The following is a 20,887-nucleotide window of genomic DNA, read 5'->3' as shown; positions in this document are numbered from 1 at the left end:
CTGCAGCGCTGGCAGACGAGCCGCTGCTTTCCTGTCTGGCTGGGCTGGGGAAGCACAGCTTTGAGGCTTCTCCAGCATGTTCATGTCTGCCACCTCTCTTTGTGGATGGTTCCAGATTGTTCTGTGGCTCAGGGACAGATGATTTGCCTGTGTGTGTAAGGCAGGTGATGGAGACCTCTCTGTGTGCAGCCTCCTCCTCTTTGGTGCACAGAGATGGCCGGAGGGGGAACTCTCTGTGTGTCTGCACAGAGAATTTCCTGCCTGTCCTGGCAGCCCTGGCCAGAAAGAGCAGTGGATCTGTTGGAGAGGGCCATAGCAATGATGGACAGGCTGGAAGCCCTCTGCTGTGAGGCCAGGCTGAGAGAGTTCAGCCTGGAGGAGGTTCTGGGGAGACCTGCTTAAAGGGATGGAGTATAAGGCTGGGGACAGGCCTTTGAGCAGGGCCTGCTGTGACGGACAAGGGATGATGGTTTGGAACTTAAAAAAGGGAGGTTTAGACTGCAGAGAAGGGAGTTTCCCAGAGAGGTGGTAGCTGAACCATCCCAGGTCAGGTTATTTGGAGCTCTAAGCAGCTTGCCCTAGTTGCAGATGTCCCTGCTGACCTGGAAAGGTCCTTTCCCACCCAAACCATTCCATGATCCTCCACAGAGAAGGAGACTGCAAGCCACGTGTTTCATGCTGCAGGTGTAGAGCTAAGGGTGACGAATTCCCAAAGGGATGGGGTTTGAATGCACTAAACAGCCTCTGCTCTGTTTCCTTGCCCTCCAGGAGGAAAATATCTGTTTGCACTGGGCTGCTTTTTCTGGCTGTGTGGACATAGCAGAGATCCTGCTGGCTGCTAAGTGTGATCTGCACGCTGTGAATATCCACGGGGACTCACCCCTGCACATTGCAGCCAGGGAGAACCGCTACGAGTGCGTCGTGTGAGTACAGCTCCAGCCCCGCTGCTTCTCTCCCTTCCCCTCCTCGCTCCTTTCCACCCAGCTGCTCCTGGCAAGCTCAGGAGGTCCTTTTGAAATGCCTTTGGCATCTAAGCACAAACCAAAAAGGGGATGGAGGGCATGTTTCTCCACTGGCCTGCTCCTCTGGGCAGTGGGTCTGAAATACTCCTGCTGAACAAGAGATGAGAAAGCATGGAGCTGTCCTGGAGCCTTGGCCAGAGGGTCAAAGGGCCTTGCTCAGCCTGGGCTTCCCACCAGAAAGGCATCAGGCATCCTTCATTAAAGCTTTTTGTTTTTTCCCCACAACTAGCGTGGCTTAATATGGTAACAGGGCTTTGCTCCTTGCCTGCTCTGAATAAAGCCATCATGTGCACTCACCAAAAGCTGGTGAGTATAAACAAGGGCCAAGTCCAATCCCAGATTCCTGTGGGACCCTTCCGCTTCCGCCCTACCTTTCCCACCCCGTGTCTTTCCCTGCCAGAGAGTTTGAAGCCTGCCTGAAGCTAGGCTGGTACCAGCAGGGTACCTGGCATGCCTGAAGCAAGGCGAGGTTTGCCCAGAGCTCTCACGAGCGCCTAGAGCTCCAGTCTGTGGCTTCTGCCAGCGCCTTCACCTAGAAGGATTCACTGAACCATGCTTAATAAAGAAACCTCAGGTGATTATTCACTACCACAGATTCTTCCTTGTCCCTTAGGGGCTGGCTGGAGGATGTGATTCAGCTCGTTTTCCCCTTGTGTGGTTCCTTTCTGGGGGTGCTGATCCTCTCTTGCTGTTTTGCAGTCTCTTTCTTTCCCGTGGCTCGGATGTCACTTTAAAGAACAAGGAGGGTGAGACTCCACTCCAGTGCTCCAGCCTTAACTCTCAGGTCTGGGTGGCCCTACAGATGAACAAGACTCTAAAAGAATCATCTACTGAGAAGCCTCCCCAGATAGACAAGGTGGTGAGCAGGTGAGGATACCTGGCTGTGCTTTTGTGGGTCATGGATTTAGAGCCTTTGCACCGGGGAGGCTGGGGGCCTGGTTTAGGAAAGGACTGCCAGGGCATGCTTAGCTTTTATAACTGGTGTGAAGGGCAGTTTGAGATTAGCAAGAGCTCAGAACATGCTGATTCAGACTGTGGTTTGTAAATTCATCCTCCTAGTGGAAATGTTTGCAAGCACAAAGAGCAATCTGGAAGACAGGGTGATAAAAAATGAACTCTCTGTTAGCCTGAGCTGCTTTCAAGCTTTGAGTGCTCAGTGATCAGACAATAATGCTGCCCCAGGATTGGGGGGGGAGCTTTTCTTCTGTTCAGCCTGGAGAAGAGAAAGCTCCAAGCAAGACCTTCCTGTGGCCTTCCGGTACCTGAAGGGGCTACAGGGAAGCTGGAGAGGGACTTCTAGAAGGGCTTGTAGTGGTAGGATGGGAGGGAATGGGTTTGAGATGGAGGAGGGAAGATTTAGACTGGAGATGAGGAAGACACTGTTTCCAGTGAGGGTGGGGAGACTCTGGCACAGGTTGCCCAGGGAGGTTGTGGCAGCCCCCTGCCTGGAGGTGTTCAAGGCCAGGCTGGATGAGGCCTTGAGCAGCCTGATGTAGCGCAGCCAATGCCAGGGAGGTTGGACCTCAGGGTCCTTGCAAGCCAACCTGTTCTGTGCATCCGTGACATTCTCCTCCTGCCACCGACAGAGACATCGCCCGGGGCTACGAGCGGATCCCCATCCCCTGCGTCAACTCGGTGGACAGCGAGCCCTGCCCCACCAACTACAAGTACGTGTCGCAGAACTGCGTCACCTCCCCGATGGACATCGACCGGAACATCACCCACCTGCAGGTGTGCCGCCGGCCTGCCCTGCCCTGCTCCCTGCACGCGGTGCGCTGCGCCTCGGAGCAGCCTGTGCGCTCAGGATGCCGCTGGCTGCCCCTAATGCTGCTCCAAGCTCCACCTAATGCTGCCGTCCCAAACGCCAGCTCCTGCTCCGGGAGAAGGGATCTGCTTTTCTTCCTTGCTGAGACTCGAGATCACCTCTGCTCAGCTGTATGGTGCAGCAGCAGCCATCTGGTGCTGGCTGATGTGGCTCCCATTGAGCCTTTTACTCTCTTTGTGTCTGGAGAGCTAGGGAGTTGTTGTTCCCCTTGCTGTCTTCCTACTGACTGCAGCGTCTTCGTGGTCATACTGGAAGTACAGGGTTGTGAAAGCAGCGTGGGGGAAGCATAGGGTGAGGCTGACCCCTCTGGGTACAGCTCTGAGGTGGCCAAAGTGCACTGCCAAGCCCTGTTGTGCAGCAGCTGGTGGTGGGACTGCGTTGGTTTGGGGAGTGCTGGGGAAGCAGCCAGCTGGAGCACCCAGATGGGAAGAAGCAAGCAGCAGGGGAGCACTGAGACATCATATTGCATCATCTTCTAGCTCTGGTCTCTTCTTAGAGCTTTCCTTGTCCTCAAGTGTAGAATACAGCTCATAAGCCATGGAGGAAGGTTAGTAACAGGGGGGGACATCCTCTCCTTAGAAATGGAGATGGCTCAGTGTGAGTTCCTTGTCTGCAAGCCCAGGTCCTTTGATGTTCATCACACAGAGAGATAAATACCAGAGTACAAATGCCACCGAAGCAGTGAAGCTTGGTTGTCTTTCTGTCTGACATGCTGGAGCAGCAGGCTGGTGGTCTCCTCTCTGGCCTGGCCACAGGAGTTGTTGCCTCTGTGTGAGTGGTGTGGAGCTAACTCCTTTTCTTCTCTTCCAGTATTGTGTGTGTATAGACGACTGCTCCTCCAGCAACTGCATGTGTGGCCAGCTCAGTATGCGCTGCTGGTATGATAAGGTGAGGACACAGAACCTCCTGTTGGCTTCCTCCAGTACTGGGGAGCTGAGCTTTGCACAGTTCAGGGCTTGTGGCAGTACTTCTCCAGCAGTTCCTTGCACAGCTCCTCCCTTTTGCTTTTAGAAGGCCTCGGGGCGCAGTCTCAGCCGTGAGACCTCTGGGCTGACAGCGGAGTGGGGACTCAGGGAAGCTCTCCTGGTGTTATTTATTTGTGTTCCCCTCGTGCCAACTGAGCCATTAATTACAGCCATGTGATAGAGAGCACTTAATAACCCATGCGTGAAATCAGCTCCCGTTTCGGAGCCGCGCAGCACGCTGCGCTCTGTAAACAAGGGGAGGGGAGGGGAGCAGAGGAGGCCTTTTATTTATGGTGATGATGGCAAAGTGAAGATGTTTTTAACTGCAGCATTGCCAGGAGCCTGGTTTGGTTTGGGTAAGTGTGCTTCAGCCCTCCGGGGAGGCTTTGAGGTTGATGTTTGGACAGGTTTGTGCTAAGCTCAGGAGCTGGGTGAGCCTCTGCACGTTCCTCCCAGGGGGCACGCTGGCAACTTTCTTTGCTTTGGAGCCATTTTGTTGACATGCTAATAGGTGATTACATCTTGCAAACCTTAAAAGCCAAATTTGTTAAATGTGATGAGCTGCCTCACCAGCTCCCTTAATCTTGCAGGGTTGGCAGCTTTTTGGGGGAGTGGCATTTGGGGAGGTAATGTGGTTCAACAGAACCTTGGTGTGCTGGTTTTGCCCCCTGGAAGCTTAGGCTTCGTTCCAGGGGCACACTTAAGCATCAACTTCTGCCCTCCAGTACTTCAAAACAGTCCTTGTGATGGTGCACACTGTGAGCTCTGAGGGTTGGTGGTGTGTGGAGTGATGGCAGGCAGCAGAACTCTGGCTGGTGTCTGGCTGTGTGTCAGCTCTTGGTGGTAGGGGCGAGTGTGCCCCTAGGGTAGGGCAGAACTGCTGCAGAAGTTGAGGTCTGTGGTGGGCTGAAAATTGCTCCCAATGTGAAATTGCCAAACCAGCTCAGCTGGAAGCAAATGAAGCTGTACTGACAAGCTAAAACTACAATCTGCAATGGAATGCAATGGATTTGTACAAACCCAAAATTTAGAATCATAGAATCAATAAGGTTGGAAAAGACCTCAGAGATCAGCAAGTCCAACCTGTCACCCAACACCTCCTGACAACTAAATCATGGCACCAAGTGCCACATCCAATCCCCTCTTGAACACCTCCAGGGATGGGGACTCCACCACCTCCCTGGGCAGCACATTCCAATGGCCAATCTCTCTTGCTGGGAAGAACTTCTTCCTCACCTCCAGCCTACACCTCCCCTGGCACAGCTTGAGACTGTGTCCTCTTGTTCTGGGGCTGCTTGCCTGGGAGAAGAGACCAACCCCCACCTGGCTACATCCTCCTTTCAGGGAGTTGTAGAGAACAAGAAGGTCTCTCCTGAGCCTCCTCTTCTCCAGGCTAAGCAACCCCAGCTCTATTTACATATATGTAGAAGCATTTACAAGTGGATAAGCAGCACAAGAACCCCCCCTGGACAAACCAGGGGAACTGACAGCTTCCCCCTCCCTGCTCCCTACCCTTTTGTACACGATAAGAGGAGAGAAGGAGCAGAGAGTTGTTTGGTTAGTACTTAGCCAAAACAAAGCAATGAAGCCAAGGTCAGCAAAGAGCCAGCAGAAACACCAGCCGGAGGGAGGAAGCTGAAAAGAGAGAGAGTTAGTTTACAGATCTAAGCTTTATGGCAGGTGTCTGTCCAGTGGGATTATTTAGAGCTTATCATTGTTGCCCTTCTTGCACCCAGTGGTGCTTCGTTTACGTTCTACCGCTCTCTGCTCAAGATCGGTGGAGAATTTTCCAAGCACAGCCTGAAACTCCCTCTAGATCTGATGCTGGGTTTGGGGGGAGGTTGGATCAGGGCTGTTTGACTCTTCTGGCTTGGAGGGTTCAGAGGAGCAGCCAGCTAACCAGTCTTGAATGCCTCTCCTCCTCAGGATGGCCGACTCCTGCCTGAGTTCAACATGGCTGAGCCGCCGCTGATCTTCGAGTGCAATCACGCGTGCTCCTGCTGGAGAACCTGCAGGAACCGGGTGGTGCAGAACGGCCTCAGGTGAGGAGGAGGATCCAAACACAGCTTAGCTTGGCAAGACCAGCACCAGGCTCCTCAGCTTGCTGGCTCTCTGGTCTCAGCTCACCCACAGACCCACAGAACCCTGGCTTCCTGAGGTGAGGCAGAAGTTGGGGTGGAGCAGGTGCCGCTGCGGCATGGTTGGGATGCAGGCAGGCTCCTGTGTGCTGCTGTTGGGAACGAAGCAGCAGTGAGAGCAGTGAGTTATGAGCTCAGTTAACCTTTGCACCCTGTCCCATCACATGGAACTGCAGTGTTCTGTCATCAGCCTGGCCTTAAAACATGAAAATGGCTTCTGGGTTTGCCTGGATGTAACTTTTCAGGTGGGGATCTGGGGCTTGGAAGAGACCTTTAAGACCATCCAGTCCAGCTATGAACCCAGCACTGCCAGGTCACCACTAACCCATGTCCCTCAGTACCACATCCACATGGCTTTGAAACCCCTCTAGGGATGGGGACTCCACCACTGCCCTGGATCCAGGCCTTGACAAATCTTCTGGGGAAGAAATTGTTCTTTCTGTCCAACCTAAACCTCCTCTGGTGCAACTTGAGGCTGTTTCTTCTGTTCCTTTTGCTTGTTCCTTGGGAGAAGAGACCAGACCCCACCTGGCTCCAACCTCTCAGAGAGTAGTAGAGAGCCAGAAGGTCTTTCCTTAGCAACAGACCAGCACTCCCAGACTTGGCTGCTTACAGTGTCCCAGTTAATGGTGTGACTTCCCCTGAGCTGGGTCCCTCAGCACCTGTTGGCCTCAGTGCTTTGGATTAGGCCATTAGGATTTTGCTGCCAGGCTGACAATGTAACTCTTCTGGTTTGACTGGTGGAGAAGTTTGCCACTGCACCAAGTTCAAAGGGATCCCACTGGGAAAAAAGGAAGACTTTGGCACTGTTTTTTCCTGTAGCACTGACAAGACTTTTTTTTCTCCTTGTTAAGCTTTGTAGTTTCAGTGACATTTTGGGACGTTAAAAATAAGTAAGGAGAAAGCTTGATGCATTTCCCCAGAACTTTTCCTTCTCTCTGGTTTATCCTTGCCAAGCTCCAGAGCTCTGGTGTCTATGTGGGTGTTCATTTAGGAGCTGTACAGCTAGAGCTGTTGGGTTTGCATTTTAGCCTCGGTGAAGTGTTTCTCTGAAAGGCAGAAGGGCTGAACGCCCAACCACCAGCCTGGGAGAGCTGGTGGTAGGGACAGGGGCTTGGCAGAGCTGTGCTTGAGGTCTTGGGGACCCCTGCTTGGGCTGCAGCAAGGCACATGGCTGCTCCTGCTCCATTTGCAGTGCTTCCTTGCTCAGATTGGCTGCGAATTATCTCCGCTCAGCAGCACACAGGTTTCCATCTGGCCCCACCTCAGCTGGGAGGCAGAGATCAGAGTTGTGGTCCTGCTTCTGCCAGTGTCAGCCCTGACAGCAGAGCCTGCACCTGAGCTTGGCTCTGATGTGATGGACAAGGCATAACATGGGGGAGCTTCCTCAAGGCTGAAATCAGAGAGTCACTGAATGGGGGCTTTTGACAGGGACCTCTGGGGACCATCCAGTCCAACCCCCTGCTCAAGCAGGGTCACCCACAGCAGCTTGCTCTGCATCACAATGTCCACCTGGGTTTGGAATCTCTCCAGAGAAGGAGGCTCCCCAGCCTCTCTGGGCAGCCTGCTCCAGGGCTTCAGCACCCTCACACCAAAGACCCTTCTTCATATCTTCAGATGGAACCTCCTGGGTTCCAGTTTGTGCCCCTTGCCCCTTGTCCTGTCCGTGAGCACCACTGACAAGGGTCTGGCCCTGTCCTCTTGTCCCTCACCCTTTAGGTCTTGCTGAGCACTGATCAGATGCCCTCTGGGGCTGCTCTTCTCCAGGCTCACCAGCCCCAGGGCTCTCAGCCTTTGCTCCTCACAGAGATGCTCCAGGCCCCTCAGCATCATCAAAGCCTCTGCTGGACTCTCTCCAGTAGTTCCCTGCCTTTTTTGAACTGGGGAGCCCAGAACTGGATCCAGTACTTCAGCTGTGGCCTCTCTAGGGCAGAAGAGAGTGGGAGGAGACCCTCCCTTGTCCTGCTAGCCACACTCTTTTTCATACACCCAAACAGAGTGGTATAACCAGTTCTCTGAGAGCCAGCATTCTCATGAAGTCATTTCTTGCCCTGGTGAAGGCTTCAGGAGCTGTGAGCAAACAGAAGGAAACATGCAGCCCTTGGTTTGAGCTGACAGTGCAAGGAGGGACTGGGTGGGGGGAAGAGAACTACTGGGAAAAACAAGAGGGTGAAGTTCAGGTGAGAGTCAGATTTCTCTTTACTCTGACAGCAGCGCTGCTGAGAGCAGGGTTTAGTTCCCTTGGGGGCAGAACAAACCTTCCCCAGCCCTGGAGACTGTTCATCCTGCACTTAACTCAAGTTCTGGCTGAGCAGGAGGCAGAGTGGCTTACAGGATTGTTTCTCTGCCTATAAACCCCATCAGTAAAATTCCACACAGCAGCTATTACACCAACAAGTTTCAAGTTGCAGCCTTTCTTCCTTGTCTTTCAGCCAGGGAGCTGGATCTGATGGAGCTGCTAAATGCACTGGCCTCAGCAGAGGGCACAGGGATCAGAGCTCTTAGCTCAGGGTGTTCTTAAATCACCATGAGCTCCCTGCCTTGCCCCTGCAGCACCCCTCCCTGCAGATCCACCCTGTCCTAGGTGCCCTTCCCCCTCCCCTGCCTTCCCCTGAGTGCTGGGTGTGTGTGGAAGGGAAGAGAACTGCTGGTGGTGGGATTCTGGTCTCCTGTGTGTAAATCTTCAGTGGTGTAGCCACCCTGAGCATCCAGTCTCACACCCTCTTCCCCAGTCTCTGGCTGTGCCCCTTGCAGGCTGCATGGAGGAGGTGCTGGTGGGTGTCCATCCCTTGTCCCCATCCCTTCTGCCCACATGCTCAGTGGTGGGAGCGGAGAGTCCCCACTGATGCCAGCAGGAGAGCTCAGGGGGTCCAATATTGGAATCATCTTTGAGGTTGTGCTGATGGAAAGGTGCTGCCTGTTTCTTTGTCATCTCTGTAGTGGGCTGAGGGAGCTGGGGTTGTCCAGGCTGGAGAAGAGGAGGCCGAGGGGAGACCCCATTGCTCTCTACAGCTCCCTGAAAGGAGATTGGAGTGAGCTGGGAGTTGGTCTCTTCTCCCCAGTGATAGCATGAGAGGAAATGGCCTCAAGCTGCACCAGGAGAGGTTTGGGTTGGACATGAGAAGAAACTTCTTCACTGCAGGGGTTCCCAAACACTGGAGCAGGTTGCCCAGGGAGGTGGTTGAGTCTCAGTGCCTGGAGGTGTTTGACAGAGGCAGAGATGTGGTGCAGAGGGCCCCAGCCTCGGCAGAATTAGCGAATGCTTGGCCTCAGTGCTTTGCAAGGAGGGTGATTCTGTGATTCAGTGCCAGTTGCTTGTCTGTCTGTGCAGAGCTGCCATTCATGTGGTCCCTCTCTCCCGCAGGACTCGGTTGCAGCTCTACCGGACGCAGCGGATGGGCTGGGGAGTGCGGACAACGCAGGACATCCCCCTGGGAACCTTCGTCTGCGAGTAAGCTCTGCGGCTTGCCTGAGCCCCCAGGGCTGGCCTGCTTCCCTCTCTCCAAGGAGGGTTTTCACCCAAAGCAAATTGGCATCCAGCTCAGCTACTCCTCCTCAGCCAGAGGTTCCCTGCACTGTTTGTCCCTTCCCTCATGGCAGGAAGTTTTCTCCGTCAGTCTCTGTCTCGCTGAGGTTTGTGCTCGGCCCTTGCCCCTCTTCAGACACGAGAGATTTGGGTTCTGCTGCAAGTGTACTCTACTCATGTGTGCCCTGTGGATATTCATAGAAGGGACCTTAAACATCAGCCAGTTCCAACCCCCACATCATGGGCAAGCACACCTCCCACCAACCCAGGCTGCTCAAGGCCTCATCCAGCCAGGCCTTCAACACCTCCAGGGAGGAGGCAGCCACAACCTCCCTGGGCAACCTGTGCCAGTGTGTCTCAACCCTCACTCCCAAGAATTTCTTCCTCATCTCCAGTCTCAATCTCTCCTCTTCCAGCTCAAAGCCATTGCCCCTTCTCCTACCACTCCAAGCCCTTGTCCAAGGGCTTCAGGTACTGGAAGGCTGCTCTGAGGTCTCCCTGGAGCCTTCTCTTCTCCAGGCTGAACAGCCCCAGCTCTCCCAGCCTGTCCTTGTAGGGGAGGATGCTACGGGCTGGGGGACACTTCAGGCCAAGGCAATTTGGAACAACTTGGTTCTATCAGATCATTTTTTTTTCTGTTTCAGTTCTGACTCCTCAGGAGGCTTTCCAGTGTCCCAGCTCTGCTTTGGGTCTGATTCAGCAGAACAGCAAAGCACTTGGCCTTGAGCACAGGGTTCGGCCCCGAGTCAATAAAGTACTTAAGAACAGAAAATGTTCAGGGTTTATGTCAAGTGAGAAAGAAATCTGCTGTTGAACCCCCCAGGTTTTAGGCTTTAAAGTGGTGCCTCTGCTTTACTAAACATTGTGGAAAGTGGTTTTCTTCCTTGCAATGCTAACAGTGAGTTAAAACCTCCTAAAGGCCTTGGAAAACAGGTGCTGGGGTGTTGGGGGCTGTTCCTTGTGGAGCTGGTTGTTGCTGTTCTGCAGGGTTGGGCTGAGGGCTTGGGGAAGATTAGCAAAGGGAAAGAAAAAGCTGCAGCAGATTAGCCAAGTGTTTCTTCCCTGTTAGGATCTGCCAGATACTAAAGGGTTTTTTTCAGAGGTAAAGCTTTAAACTGCTGTTTCTGAGGGTTGTCTCCACTCTGTCTTCATAGATTCAGGGAATGGTTTGGGTTGGAAAGGACATTAAAGATCATCCAGTTCCAACCCTCACACCATGGGCAGAGACACTTCCCACCAGCCCAGGTTGCTTAAGGCCTCATCCAACCTGGCCTTGAACACCTCCAGGGAGGGGGCAGCCAGAGCCTCCCTGGGTAACCTGTGCCAGTATCTCTCCACCCTCACTCTAAAGAATTTCTTCCCAATCTCCAGTCTCTATCTCCCCTCTCCCAGCTCAAAGCCATTGCCCCTTGTTCTGTCACTCCCAGCCCTTGTCAAGTCCCTCCCCAGCTTTCTTGTAGCCCCTTCAGGTACTGGAAGGCTGCTCTTGCTGGAGTTTTCTCCAGGCTGAACATCTCTGACTCTCCCAGCCTGTCCCCATAGGGGAGGTTCTTCATCCCTCTAATCATCTTCATGGGCTCCCCTGGACCTGCTCCAGCAGTCCCATGTCCTTCCTGTGCTGGGGGCACTAGAGATAGGGCTTTGTTAAGTACCAAAGGTTCCTGTGTCCCAGGTCAGTGCCCAGAGGTGAGGCAGAGCCTGTGAGTAAAGTGCTCCCAAAGGAGCAGTTTGCTGACTTAACCAAATCCTGGAATGCTGACAGGCAGGAGGAAGGAACAGCGGTGAGGAGGCAGCCCAGGGAGGCAGGGCAGCCCTCTGCACAGTGCCATTCACACAGGTGGTTGCAGAGCATGTCAGAGCTGAGGGGGTGCAGATACCCCAACAGCTCAGCTCTTGCCTCCAGCCTTGGCAGGAGCTGCTGAGGCTGTTGCAGTGGTAGCTCCATCTCCTTCATTCCCCAGATGAGCTGCATGCTAAGGAGCTGAGCTAATTCATCCCTTGCCCAGGCACGTTCCTGCTTATCTCCATCACTCACACACACATGTTACTTACTCAGCTCCCCAGCTCACAGTGCTCCTCTCCTCCTCAAGCCAGCTGCACTGATGAGTGAGAACTCCTCTGAGTCTTCATGGGCAGCCTAAAGACTTGGGTGGTTCCTCTCCTCGATTGGTGACCCCCCAAAGGTCACCTTGGCCAACCTCGCTGCAGGCAGCAGGGACAGCTCCAACTAGGTCAGGCTGCCCAGGGACACATCAGCTCTCAGCTTGAATGTCTCTGAGGATGGGACATCCAGCCCCATCCCTGGGCAACCTGTTGCAGTATTTCACCACTCTCATTGTGTGAAGAACTTCCTCTTCATGCCCAAGCTAAATCTGCCCTGCTCCAGTTTCAAACCACTGCCCCTCACCCTCTCCCCACAGCATTCCCTCCCCAAGCCTTCCTGCAGGGCCCCTTCAGATATTGAAATGCTGCTCTAAGGTCTCTCCAGAGCCTTCTCCTCTCCAGGCTGAACAGCCCCAGCTCTCCCAGCCTGTCCTCACAGGAGAGGTTCTCCAGCCCTCTGGTCACCTTTCCTTTGCAGCTTACAGAGCCAAGCAGTTCCCTCACTTCCCAGGCCCCAAGTAATGGAAGGATGTGTACAAAAGGGAGCAGGGTCCTCAGCCCTGCCTCAGGAAGCCCTGCCCCCTGCACAATGGGGGTGGTGATATTCAAGGTCAAACTTTATATGCTCCTGAGCAGCTTGATCTAGTTGGAGGTGTCCCTGCTGCCTGCAGGGGGGTTGGACAAGATGAGCTTTGAGGCTCCCTTCCAACCTGATGCAATCTGTGAGTCTGAGAAGTGAGTTCCAGGAGCAGTTGTTAGTGGAACACCCAATCAAGCACTTGTAATTACATTGTGGCTTTGGCTGCACTCAGCTGTAAACCTGAAGTGGCTGTCCCCAGGCACAGTCCCTCTCTGTGCAGCATTGTTCAGCTGCTGCTGGCTGCTCTGCCATGCCACAGCAAGTTCTCCCTCTCTCTCTGGCCTCCATCTTCCATGGCTTTAGGTCAGGGCCCAGCATTTGACTTCCAGCATGGCTGCAGCCTGACAGGAGCCCTTCATGAGTAGTGAGCTGTGCTGGGGGCAGACAGGAGGATCACACACAGCAGCAGCCTCCTGCTCTGCCAGAGCAGCTTGGCCAGATCACCCAGCTCAAGGAACTGCAGCCAAACCATCTCTTGTCACAGAGCACATGGGGCCTCTCCAGCTTGATGTTCTGTGGCTCTCCTCCTGCCCAGCCCTGGACTTAAAGGGCTGCCTTGATCCACAGGATGTGGTTGAGGGCTTTGAGATTGCCTTGAGAGCTGCAGGGGAATGCTGTGGCAGGGGCTGCTGCTGTGGCAGGGGCTGCTGCTGTGGCAGGGGCTGCTGCTGGTGCAAGGCTCTCCTGATGCTGTGAAGATTATTTATTCATAATGTGAATCCTTGGCTTATAATTAATTAGTGTTGCATGGCAGGCTGGGAAGACTCAGATCCCAGAATCTGCTCTGCTGTTGCTTCTTTCTCATCTCCTCCTGCATCTCTTGCTTTCATTGCAAGCAGGTCAGGGCTGGAAATCAGAGAATCATAGAGTGTTGGGGGTTGGAAAGGACCTCTGGAGATGATGGAGTTCAACCCCACCTGGGACAGGCCACAGAGGAATGCATCCAGGTGGGTCCAGAGAAGGAGACTCCACAGCCTCTCTGGGCAGCCTGCTCCAGGGCTCACATCAAAGAATTTTCTGCTTGTGTTGAGGTGGACTCTCCTGTGTTCCAGTTTGTGCCCATTGCCCCTTGTCCTATCACAGGACACTGCTGAAAAGAGCCTGGTCCCTGCTTCTTGACACCCACCCTTCAGATACTTGGAACCAGGCTTCTCTTCTGCAGACTAAACAGCCCCAGGTCTCTCAACCTTTCCTCCTCAGACAGAGTTTCCAGTCCCTTCAGCATCCTTGTAGCCTCAGTTGGACACACTCTAGGGTATCCCTGTCCTTGAACTGGGGAGCCCAGAACTGGACCCAGTACTCCAGGTGTGGTCACACCAGGGCAGAGTAGAGTGGGAGGAGAATCTCCCTTGACCTGCTGGCCACACTCTTCTGAACACAGCCCAGGCCTTCTGTCCCATTGATAACTTGCCCATTGCTGTCCCATGGATAACTTACTGTTGACCAGGACCATCCAAAACTCTTTAAGATGGACACAGGAGGACAAATGTGGGAACAGCAGTGCAACAGGGCCTCCTGCAGCAAGGCACTTGGCATCCAAACTCACAACTCTCTAGGGTGAGAAAGGTCCTGTGTGTATTTAGTCCTTCTCGGCAGGCCAGGCCAAGCAGTGCTTGCTTCTTGGTGCTGGGAGAACCTGGTTGTGATCTGTCCTACACCTGGTTTTACAACCAGGTGGTTGCTACTGGGAGCACATCTCTGATCTAGTCTAGTTAGAGAGGGGTTGAGAAAGCCTAGATCTTTCCAGGGCTCCTGCCTGGTTCAGTTTGAGTGAAGACTTTACAAGAAGAGGTTTGTAGGCTGTGTAATCTCTGAGGGTGCTGGAGCCCTGGAGCTGGCTGCCCAGAGAGGTTGTGGAGTGCTGGAGAGCTTCCAAATCCCCCTGGACATCATGATCCTGAGCCACCTGCTGTGGGTGACCCTGCTTTGGATGATCTCCAAAGGTCACTTCCAACCCCCACCATGCTGGCATTCTGCAAAACTCCCCTGGAAAATGGAGGAAGGAGAGAGAGAAACCCTCTGCTCTGGGCTGTGAACAGCACAAGCACTGCAGTGGTGGCTGTGAGAGCCAGGGCATGAGTCTGCCCATGAGCATGGGGAGAACTGGATGGAAGTGCTGAGCTTGGCCAGCACACAGATATGCAAATGGAGTCATCATCCCCAGGAAGCAGGGACTGTTGCTGGAAGTCAGACTCCATGGTTACATTAAAAGGGTTGCCCTGAAAAGATGAGGTCTGGAGCCAGGTTTTAGCTGCTGTAAGCTGGCAAAGCTCGGGTGGCTCTGAGGTGACCTGCTCTGCCAAGGCTGTGGGCTGCCAGCTGGGGCTGGGATTGATCCCTTTCTTTCCCTCTTCCCAGAAGGAGATGTTCAAGCCCAGGCTTGTGATTGCCTGGGCATCCAATTTCTGCCTCTCCTCTTTGTCTGCAGGTATGTTGGGGAGCTGATATCTGACTCCGAGGCAGATGTCCGTGAGGAGGACTCCTACCTCTTCGACCTTGACAACAAGGTACTGTATCTGAAGGTGTCTCATGAGACAAACCCAAGGTCTTGCCTCTCCCAAAGAGCAGAGAGACTCTTTGTGTCCATCTTGATGCACAGCACAAGCTGAAAGCCTGCAAACAGGAGGATTGAGTTCTCAGGATCTAGAGGGGCTGAGGTAAGGCTTGGAGGGCTTGGTGCATCTGCAGTGGAGCCCAGCATCCCTGAGCCACCGTGGTGTGTGCTGCCCACACCACCTCTGGTGCAGGATGCTCTTCTGACAAAGCCATTTGGGCAGCCTGAGGTGAGAGGTTCAGTGTCTGATGCTCCAGTTTGCATGTGCAGGCTTGGGGCTGTGTTGATTTGCACCTCTGTAAGTTGTTCATCAAAGGATGAGCTGCAGGACTCAAAACCCCAGGTTTACTTCTAAAGGGCTTCATCAGCTAACCCTGGCAGGGACTTGAGGCTTGTTCTGCTGGTAGTTCTGCTCTGCTCTGAGCAGGGCTGCTCAAGGCAGAGCTGCTTTGAACAGTGTGATCTGAAGCTTTTCAGCAAGGCCATCAGTTCAGGTTTCACTTGGGAAAGGAGAGGAGAAAGGTGAGCTGAGGACTCTGAGGAGGGAGGTGGCTTCCCAGGAAGGCTGTAAACAGTGTCTGCTTGTGTGTGTCATCAGAAGCAAGACAGAGGCTGTTGCTTTGGTTTTTGTGTGTGATTTGGTTGGGGTTTTTTTAAAGCAACACACACTCACCAGCTGCAGGAGGACAGGGAATGGTCCTGCAGTCAGTCTGCAGTCATTAAGAAACTGAAAAGCACTTCAACCTGGTTTGGGCATTCAGGAGCCCACCTGGACTTTGCTTTGCCTTTAGGTTAGCCCCTGGCTGGCTGCCAGGAGGGACAAGCTCTGTGTTTGCTCCTACAAAGCCTTCAGTGAAGCAAGGAGGGAGAGCTCAGTACAGGCATAGGCATCCTCTTTTATCAGAGTATCTTCAAAGTGGAGCATCTGCAGAAAAGCAAGCACCAAGTCATGGAGAGGTGATCAGAAGAAGCCCAAGGGGCTGGGTGGAGGAGGGCAGAGCAGAGCCAGCCAGGTCCTGTGGCCTCCTAAGTGATAGGAAAACCACCCATGGTGTGAGCCCCAACCCTGGGAGGAGTAACCTTGGGGCCCTGGTGTGCCTGAGAGGGGTGGCCTGAATGGACCTGAGCTGTAGTGAGTGTGGCTGGGTCGTTATTTCTGTTGTCCCTGTTCCTGGTGGTGTCACTCAGGGGCATGGGGGCTGGGTCAGTGTCAGGGGGCCATGCAGTCACATCCCATTCCATGTCTGAAAGAGAGCAGACATCACAGCCCAAGCTTGCTGCCATTCTTGGGCTCCCAGGAGGAGGACACACCTCAACAGATGCTCTCAGCTTCCACTGCTTAAAGGGATGGCTCCCTTCTCTCTTGTACATGGTGGAGAACACTCTGCTCCTTCTGGGGAAGATGAGGTTGAGCTTTTGTTGTGGTTGCCTTCTTGTTGGTGTTGTCCACCCCTCTCCCATGGCAGGCCCATCCTCTGCACTCCTTGCTCACACACTTGGCCCTGCTGTGCTCTGCTGAGCAGTGGCAGTGGTCAGGGCTGCACATTGCTGCAGCTGCGTGACCTCTGCCTGCAAGCAGGAGAGCTTGCTCCAGGCTTGCTCCAGGCATCCTCCCTTCAAAGACACCCCAGTGCCTTCCCTCTCCTGAGAAGGAATTCTGGAATCATTTAGGTTGGAACAGACCTTTCAGAACATCAAGTCCAAGCATTACCCCAGCACAGCCAGGTCACCTCTGAACCATGGCCCTCACCTACACAGCTCTGAAACCCCTCCAGGGATGGTGACTCCACCACTGCCCTGGGCAGCCTGTTCCAGGCCTTGACAACCCTTTTAGGGAAGAAATTGCTCATGTCCAACTTAATCCTCCCTGATGCAGCTTGAGGCTGTTTCCTCTTGTCCTATAAAGTGTTCCTTGGGAGGAGAAACCAATCATAGAATTGTCAGGGTTGGAAGGGACCTCAAGGCTCAGCCAGTTCCAACCCCCCTGCCATGGGCAGGGACACCTCACACTACAGCAGGTTGCTCACAGCCACATCCAGCCTGGCTGCAAACACCTCCAGGCAGGAGGCTTCCACCACCTCCCTGGGCAACCTGTGCCAGGCTCTCACCACCCTCCTGGGGAAGAACTTCTTCCTAACATCCAATCTGAATCTCCCCATTTCTAGTTTAGCTCCATCCCCCCCCCCAGTCCTATCCCTCCCTGACACCCTACAAAATCTCTCCCCAGCCTTTTTGTAGCCCCCTTCAGGTAGTGGGAAGCCACAATTAGGTCTCCTCGGAGCCTTCTCTTCTCCAGACTGCACAACCCCAACTCCCTCAGTCTGTCCTCACAGCAGAGGAGCTCCAGCCCTCTGCTCATCCTCGTGGCCCTTCTCTGGACATGCTTCTCAGTGCACTGCCTCACTCCAAAGCAGGTTAATGGTTTCTCTTCTTTCTCTCTCTCTCTTGGTTCCCAACAACCTCATAGCAAGGTGGGAAGCAGTTTGCTTTGGGACTTGGCCTCCTCAGCAGCTTCACAGTGAGGACACTGCCTGTGCTGGCCCAGGCAGCAGGCTCCTTTCTGGCTTGCATGGTGGAGAGCTCAGATGCTTCTGGATGATGAAGCCTCGTAGCAGTGGCTCTTCCATGGATTAAAGTGAGGGGGTGCTGGGAGTTAAACATAGCATTGAAACTGGAGCTGGTTAGCAGTGTGTGTGATGTGAGACCATGTGGGGTGATGCCTCCTCCAGTCCCTGGGACATCTTCCCTGGGCCCCTGCAGCAGTGGGTGGTGTGATCTGGCTCAGCTCATCCATTAACGATTGCAAGGTGCTTGCCCAAAAGGGAGCTGGAGCACCACTAATGGAGCCGTTTGCTTTTGGCCTCTTTGCAACTGAAATTAGCTTCTGTAATTAAAGGCTCTGCTTTGCACAGTCATTCTCTGCTGCAACAGAAGAGCCCTGAGGGGGGCTCTTTTATTTTCATGGAAAACAAAATATGACTGCTCTCTGGGAAGGGCCTGGCTGTGTTCTCACTTTCACTTTTATCTGCAAACCTCTGCCTTTTCTGGAGGCTCTGGCTTTGTGTTTCCAAGCTGCTGTGTTCAATTAGAGGACAGAACAGATGCCTGCTCCCCCTGTCCGGTGGCTGTGCCCGTAAGGTGTCTGCTCCAAGCATCACAGAATCATAGAGTTGTTTGGGTTGGTAGAGGCCTCTAAGGTCACCCAGTCCAACCAGTGAGCCAACCCCACCATGGCCACTAAACCATGGCCCCAAGTGCCATGGCCATGTTTTACTGCACACCTCCAGGCGTGGGGACTCCACCACCTCCCTGGGCAGCCTGTGCCAATCCCTGACCACGCTTGCAGCAAACAGATTAATCCTCATCTCCAACCTAACCCTCCCCTGGCACAATTCCAGGCCATTTCCTTTTGTTCTGTCACCTGATACATGGGAGAAGAGCCCAACCCCCACCTCACTGCATCCTCCTGTGAGGGAGTTGTGGAGAGCAATGAGGTCTCCCCTCAGCCTCCTCTCCTCCAGACCTAACACCCCCAGCTCCCTCAGCTGCTCCTCCCTAGCCCTGTCCTGCAGACCCTTCCCCAGCTTGTATGCACCGAAGGGGGGCTGGGGATTGCTGACGTGCCATCCAGTGCCAGGGGCCTTTGGAAGGTGTGTGTGCTGGTGGGTGCCCTGCAGCAGGCTGTGTCTGGATGCAGAGATGTGTTTAGTCCTCCTACAGCCGCCGTGGCTGTCCTGCCCTGGCTCTTCTCTCCCGAAGCTCCGCAGAGCAGCGCTGGGGCAGCCGGTGGTTTGCTCGGCTGTTTCATCTGAAGGAGCGGCGGCGGCGGTGGCGGCGCTGGAGCTGCCCTCAGCTGATGCCAGCTGCACTGTTGTTCCCCAGGATGGAGAGGTCTACTGCATCGATGCTCGTTTCTACGGCAACATCAGCCGCTTCATCAACCACCTCTGCGAGCCCAACCTCATCCCCGTGCGCGTCTTCATGGCGCACCAGGACCTGCGCTTCCCCAGGATCGCCTTCTTCAGCACCAGGCACATAGAAGCCGGAGAGGAGATCGGGTAGGTGCTGCCTCCCGGGGCGGCCCTGCCCCCCGGGGCTGCCCTGCCCCCCGGGGCGGCCCTGCCCCCCGGGGCGGCCCTGCCCGTGGGCAGCCACCGCCTGGCTCTGGGGCGGAGGGAATGCAAAGGGATGGAGGCTCAGCTGCTCCTGAACTCACTCGCTCCAATCCCTCCTGAGTTTCCTGGGGGTATCACAGAAGGCATCAGGTTGGAAGGGAGCCTCAAAGGTGATCCTGGCCAGCCTCCCTGCAGGCAGCAGGGACACCTCCAACTGGATCAGGTTGCTGAGGGCCACATCACGTTGAACCTTGAATGCCTCCAGGGATGGGACTTCGACCACATCCCTGGGCAACCTGTTGCAGTATTTCACCACCCTCTCCTCCTGATGTCCTACCTAAACCTCCCCTGCTCTGGTTTCAAACCATTGCCTCTCATCCTATCACCACAGCCCCTTCTAAACAGTCCCTCCCCAGCCTTCCTGTGGGTCCCCTTCAGACACTGAAGATATGGAAAGAGCTTCTAGCCAAAAAAAAAAGTCATGATCTGAAGCTCTGCAAACCAAAGACATTGAAGATATTGGAAACAGCTCCTAGCCACAAAAAATATCATGATCTGCAAACCCAAGACTGCTGCCCCCAGCCTCTGTGTGCTTCTGCTTTGCAGTGACCCCCATCTCTGTCTTGTCTTTTGCAGCTTTGACTACGGAGACAGGTTCTGGGACATCAAAGGCAAATTCTTCAGCTGTCAGTGTGGTTCACCCAAGTGCAAACACTCGAGCTCAGCGCTGGCCCAGCGCCAGGCCAGCACCTCCTCGTCCCAGGACACGCAGGAAAATGGGCTCCCCGACACCAGCTCTGCCACGGCAGCCGGCCCCTTTTGAGGCTCTGCTCCCCAGAGACTGACTGGTTTTAACCCTTTAGGTTCACATACTGTCTGAGTTTCCATTTAAAGAGAGAAAAACAGAAACAAAACCAACAAACCCACACAAAACCCTTCAAAGGAAGAAAACAAAGGCACTCAAGGAAAGCCAGGCCAGGGCTTGGGACACTTAGGGCTGTGCCACCGACTGTTAACTCGAGGAGTGAGTCAGAGCAAATCCCTCCTGAGTGATGTTCTCCCTCTCCCCACGCCAGGCAAGCTGCTGGGTTTCCCAGGTGTGTATGGAGGATGGGGAGGCTGCTGAGTTTGATTTTCCAGGTGAGTTGTCCTGGCCTCTGACTCTCCACGTGCCGAGTGTGGTGCGAGCCCGGGAGCGCCGCGGGTCCCCGGAGGGATGGCTCGTGCCCGCGCATCTCCGCTTCACCTGTAATAAACTCTCAATACTTGATGGGACTTTCTTTCTGAAAGCCAAGGGGGAAGTGGGGAGGGAGAGGGAAAGGGAGGTGCTGGCCTTTGCCTTGGCTTGGCACAGCCCTGGGGGCAGGCTCTGCTGGTCGCTTTGTGTTGGTTTGGTCGGTTGTTGGTTTTTAACCCTCGATTCCTCCCACGCCTGCCAGGACGCTGCGGTGAGGCCTTTGCCCAGGAGCTGGAGGGCGTTTCTGCCAACCCCCCTCCTGCTCACCAAACCCACCGGGCTCGGTTTGCTTTTTTCTCTGCTGATGAGAAGAAACTCTCAGTCCTTACAATCCCTTTGCTCCCTGGCTCTCTCCAGAGCCGCCTGGAGACTCTTCCCCCCTCTCCCCGCCCCACCTCCAGCCCCCCGCTCCCTCCCAGGCTCCTCCGTTACAAACCAGCTCCGGTCCGAGCCGCGCGGCTCCGTTACTGTCTCAGTGTTCGGTTCGTCCATGGAAGGATCTCCCTCCCCCCCCGCTGCCAGGAGGGAAGGTTGAAGGGGGATTGTTCAAGACACTACTTAAGGAACCCAGCTCTTTGCTTTTGTTTTTTATCGTTATTACTCGGAAAGACAAAGCAAACGATCTCTCCAGGGAACCTCTCCTCTGCCCGGGGGGGGGGAGGGGGGCGGGCAGCAGCCGCCAGGCCACGATCCCGGCGGGGAAGATCCCCGGAGGCTGCCCCCCGAGCTCATCCCTTCCCCTCCCCCTCCCCCCCCCCAATC

General features: G+C 54.6%; 1 protein-coding gene across 7 annotated transcripts in view; it reads left to right on the top strand.

Annotated features, from left to right (window-relative positions):
• The window catches only part of EHMT1 (euchromatic histone lysine methyltransferase 1), a 62,381-nt gene extending 41,979 nt beyond the window's left edge, over positions 1-20,402 (top strand). For all 7 annotated transcript variants that reach the window (XM_054174297.1, XM_054174296.1, XM_054174293.1 and 4 more), the window contains 9 exons: positions 769-923; positions 1,722-1,889; positions 2,609-2,753; positions 3,658-3,735; positions 5,739-5,854; positions 9,315-9,401; positions 14,648-14,726; positions 18,656-18,831; positions 19,525-20,402. In XM_054174297.1, the coding sequence (XP_054030272.1) occupies positions 769-923; positions 1,722-1,889; positions 2,609-2,753; positions 3,658-3,735; positions 5,739-5,854; positions 9,315-9,401; positions 14,648-14,726; positions 18,656-18,831; positions 19,525-19,711 (1,191 nt within the window). In that variant the 3' untranslated portion in view covers positions 19,712-20,402. The remainder of the gene's footprint in view (positions 1-768; positions 924-1,721; positions 1,890-2,608; positions 2,754-3,657; positions 3,736-5,738; positions 5,855-9,314; positions 9,402-14,647; positions 14,727-18,655; positions 18,832-19,524) is intronic.
• Positions 20,403-20,887: the final 485 nt, after the last annotated feature.

Source organism: Dryobates pubescens, chromosome 29, assembly GCF_014839835.1.
Source record: "Dryobates pubescens isolate bDryPub1 chromosome 29, bDryPub1.pri, whole genome shotgun sequence".
NCBI classification, from domain to species: Eukaryota; Metazoa; Chordata; class Aves; order Piciformes; family Picidae; genus Dryobates; species Dryobates pubescens.
Note: the sequence above shows the minus strand (reverse complement) of the source record. Positions and strands in the feature narration are given on the sequence as shown.